Genomic DNA, 4,319 nt, shown 5'->3' on the forward strand with positions numbered 1-4,319 from the left:
CCTCTTCTTTAAGAAACAAACAAAAAAGAAAATCACCTCCGCGAAACTGTCCTGCCATTCTTTGCGATTGCCTCACTTGCTGTTTGTGTCACCATGACTGATTGGTTGCACTAGTAGTATAACATAATCCATGGATTGTTTTGTTTGGTTTGTACCCCATCCATATCCATATCACCTCTGACTAGATGCAGCATCCACATCACAATGACTTTTTATTAGCCTCCATATTACTACTATATCATATCGGTACGGTAGGTGCTTCATCCACATCCCAGCAATGGCCTCTCTCTCTCTCTCTCTCTGCTCTGCCCAACCAACAACTTGCCGGGAAAAAAATAGACAGATTTGACCAATACCCCCCAAAAAATAAAGGATGCACTTTGGCTGTCACTCATGCTTTCACTGATTTATTCTTGCAAGTTTAGTATACATTGTACTACTAGTGCGTAGTGCTCGTCTGTTCAGCTGTCAAGTTTTCTCTTTCCCACTTTCTGAGTACTAGTGGAAGGGAATGATGCTGCATTAAGCATGCACTCTACTGCTCCCTCCGTCCCAAAATAAGTGTCGCCGATTTTGTACAAAGTACAAAGTCAGTCAGCAACACTTATTTTGGGATAAGTAGCATTTAAACTCTGTACATACAGATGACACAACAATTTTGAATAAATTTGATCCTTCAATCTGCTTTGTAGCACTTCAAATTTATTTGGTACTCCTACCTAATTACCAGGCTTCCTCTGTTTCCTTGCTGCAGGTATTTACCAGGGTGGTGTGTGGAAGGTCAGGGTTGAACTCACAGAAGCTTACCCCTACAAATCCCCTTCCATTGGGTTCACCAACAAGATCTACCACCCCAATGTCGATGAGATGTAAGCCTTCCTTTCTTCTTCATTTCACAAACCAACCATTCTCTTCTCTGCACAATTGCACATACTGTCAGGTTTCATCGTTTGTTTGTTTGTTTGTTTGTTTGTTTGTTTGTCGGCAGGTCTGGTTCTGTCTGCTTGGATGTGATCAACCAGACATGGAGCCCGATGTTTGGTAAATTCGATCGATATATCGAAACAAGCTATTGCTCGTTAATATTGTTTACGTGTCCGACCCCGTTGACTTTGTGTCTTTTTTACTAACTGAACTGAAGCACCACATTTCTGCTGTTGTCCTGCTGTTGCTGCAGACCTTGTGAATATCTTTGAGGTGTTCCTGCCCCAGCTTCTCCTGTACCCGAACCCCTCGGACCCCTTGAACGGCGAGGCGGCTTCGCTCATGATGCGCGACAAGAATGCCTATGAAAATAAAGTCAAAGGTCTGATTTGTACCATAACTTGTGTATTCCATATCTATGTCATAGAGTGCACTATAGTATTTCCTCAACACAAACTAAAAAAATCTCTGTTCAGAATATTGTGAGAGATATGCCAAGCCTGAAGATATATCCCCAGAGGAGGAAGAGGAGGAGAGTGATGAGGAGCTGAGCGACGCCGAGGGCTACGACTCCGGCGACGAGGCCATCATGGGCCACGCAGACCCTTAACTGGTGGATGGATGCAAGGATGGTTAGCTCAGTCAGTAACTCAGTAATGCAGGTGATCATGATGTATCTCTGTCTGTCAGTCTGTACATAGCTGCGGCGATCACTGATGAATGCCGCCATGGCAGATGCTGAAGAAAGTCATCAGCCATCTCAACTCAGCTCCACTAGTTCTTGTGTGTCGTCGTCGCTGTGAATAACTTGCCATTTGTTTGTGTTGGTTCCATTTGCAGTTCATGTTTCCATTCTTCAAGATGTCTGTTCTTCTGTTGTGTTGATTCATTTTCAGTTCATGTTACTACTGTATGTTTCCCTTTCCTACCTGTAATCATCTCAGGGGAATTTAAATCTGCTCTGCATGTCCAGCTGAATTCGAATTTCCACCCTTCAAAAGAGTACAACAGAGATTGCATCTTGCATTAGGATGAATTTGAATCATCAGTTCAGATCCAAAAACGAATCTGAATCATGAACACAAGATTTTTTTTTCTTTTTGACTTAGATACATTCAGATTGGATGAGGTAGATTCAGATCCTGACGCGCTGGAGCGCAGAGACGCCGTCCAGGCCCTTGGCGCCGTAGTGCCGGAGCATCTCCGGCACCGTCGTGCTCCTGTACCTCGCGCGGCCGTCGCCATCACCGCCGGCGACGGTCGGAGCGAGCACCCTCGTCGACGCGTCGGCGCGGAAGAAGCATGCGACGGAGACCCGGGGACCGGCGGTGTTGGCCACCACGCGGTGCTCCACGCTCCTGAACCGGTCGTTGGACAGGATCTGCAGGTAGTCGCCGACGTTCACCACCAGCGCACACGCCTCCGCCGGCACGTCCACCCACGCCGGCCGCCGCTCGTCGTCGTCCACCAGCACCTGGAGTCCGCCGACGGCGTCCTGGAGGAGCACGGTGAGGAAGCTGGGGTCGGAGTGCCTCGCGTTGCCCAGCGTCCGGTGCGGCTCCGGGCACGCCGGGTAGTAGTGGCAGCCCACGCTCAGCCCCTCCAGGCACCCGGCCTCCTCCTCCAGGTACCCGCGCCGGAGGCCCATCGCCTCCGACAGCAGCCCGAAGAGGGTCCGCCCCAGCCGCTGCACCAGCCCAGCGTACTCCGGCACGATGGCCCGGCACGCCGGCGGGATCTGCTCGGGCGGCGGCGGCTCCGGGGCCATCTCCATGTAGAGCGTGTCGCGCCAGCAGGCCGCCGGCGACCGGAACAGGTCGAAGTTGCACTCGTACCTAGCGCGCCGCTCGGGGTCCCGGCTGTAGTACGGCGCCTTGGCCTCCGCCGGCTCCTCGTTGAAGCGCCGGACCGCCGCGAGGATCTCGGACATGGCCGGCTCCGGCACGTCGTGGTTCGTCACCTGGAAGAAGCCCACGGTCGCCGCGGCCGCCCTTACCGCGCCGACCACCGAGGCCCGCCCCGACGGCGTCGCGAGGCCGGCGAGGTCGATGACCGGGATGGCGAACTGGTGGTGACCATGGTGATGGGGCGCGTCGGCCAGGGAGTCCGGCGGGTGGTGGAAGATGGCAGGGATGGTGGTGACGCCCGCGGTCGACGAGGCCCTTGACGCCGGCCTGTGCCGTCGAAGGCCTTGAGCGCGCGGAGGCGCTCATGGTCGGAGGCCATGGATTATTGGAGCTAAGCTCTGTGTGTGTGGGAGTGAGTGAAGTAGTCGTGGCGCTCTACTGACCAGCCTTCCGTGTACACTTCAACGTCTGATATCTAGAGTATATCAGTAAAATCATCAAACAGAATCTGGAAAATAAAAAAGAATATAAATAGTGAATCTGGAAAATAATAATTTTTTTTAAAAAAATCTAAATAGCGGGAGTACAAATAACTGCAGTTTAGCTAATGGTAAGTTGCCTGATTTTTTGAATTTGGGCCGATTCGTGGGAGGAGGGGTGGGCATAAAAATCAACAAACTGAGGACCAAACCCCCCCCCCCCCCCCCCCCCAAAAAAAGAAATTTTTCAGTTTTCTCGCTGCTACAGAATAAATCAGTTTTCATTTGTATTTACCGAATTTAATTCATTCCCTTCGGTTTTAGGGCATGTGTAATGATTGATAAGACCGTCTTTTTTTAAGTCTTGCATGTAATTTAGAAATGACAAAAAAGTATGTCTACAATAAGAGAGTGACGTTTTGGCACATGGGAGCACGCGCTCCTGGTTTTTAAAATGTGTTTTGAACATATTTTGATATGATAAAAAAATTCAAACAAAAAATTGGCGTGTACATCTCGATATTATACATGCTCACAAAGTTGTTTTATGAAAAACCGATAAATTATGTGCCGCGTGTAAAAAAGACAAAATCCGGTGTTAAAAAGTGTTATTCACAAGACATCTTTTTGTCTTTTTTATACAAGCCAAAAAAAAATATATCGGTTTTCTCCAAAACTTAACGTGCACACATATAATGTCGAGACGTATGCGCCGAATTTTTTTTGGATTTTTTTCATACTTTGAAATATTTTTCCATGGCAAGAGGGCGCGCTCCCAGGAGCACCAACGGACTTTCCGGTCTACAATAGATTATATCTTAGCTTTATCTTCAATAGGTAGCTATTCCTAAAACATGGTGAGACATATTGAGCTAAGAGATGATCTCTTAAATAAGAGAAGACAAGTCTTTTCTTATGATTTCTTTTTTCTTCATCTCAACATTTATCCTACGTGTTACTCCTAAAAATAGCATCATTGTACCCGAGAAGCCTTCACCATTGATTTTATTAAGACCAGCCGCAAAAGTTAAACTCTGGCGGCAGGCCATAGTCTCAAGAATTTCAGGAT

General features: G+C 48.5%; 1 protein-coding gene and 1 pseudogene across 1 annotated transcript; one reads left to right on the top strand and one right to left on the bottom strand.

Annotated features, from left to right (window-relative positions):
- Positions 1 to 754: 754 nt before the first annotated feature.
- LOC125527416 (ubiquitin-conjugating enzyme E2-23 kDa) lies at positions 755 to 1,784 on the top strand (the record flags this gene model as incomplete). Its single annotated transcript, XM_048691923.1, is given in 4 exon segments — positions 755 to 869; positions 989 to 1,041; positions 1,178 to 1,306; positions 1,401 to 1,784. Coding segments are annotated over 4 exon segments (431 nt in total), but the record flags the coding sequence as incomplete, so codon positions are not given.
- Positions 1,785 to 1,917: 133 nt separating this feature from the next.
- On the bottom strand, positions 1,918 to 3,270 carry LOC125527415 (annotated as a pseudogene).
- Between the last annotated feature and the right edge of the window lie 1,049 nt (positions 3,271 to 4,319).

This window comes from Triticum urartu, unplaced genomic scaffold (assembly GCF_003073215.2).
Source record: "Triticum urartu cultivar G1812 unplaced genomic scaffold, Tu2.1 TuUngrouped_contig_3824, whole genome shotgun sequence".
Taxonomy (NCBI): Eukaryota; Viridiplantae; Streptophyta; class Magnoliopsida; order Poales; family Poaceae; genus Triticum; species Triticum urartu.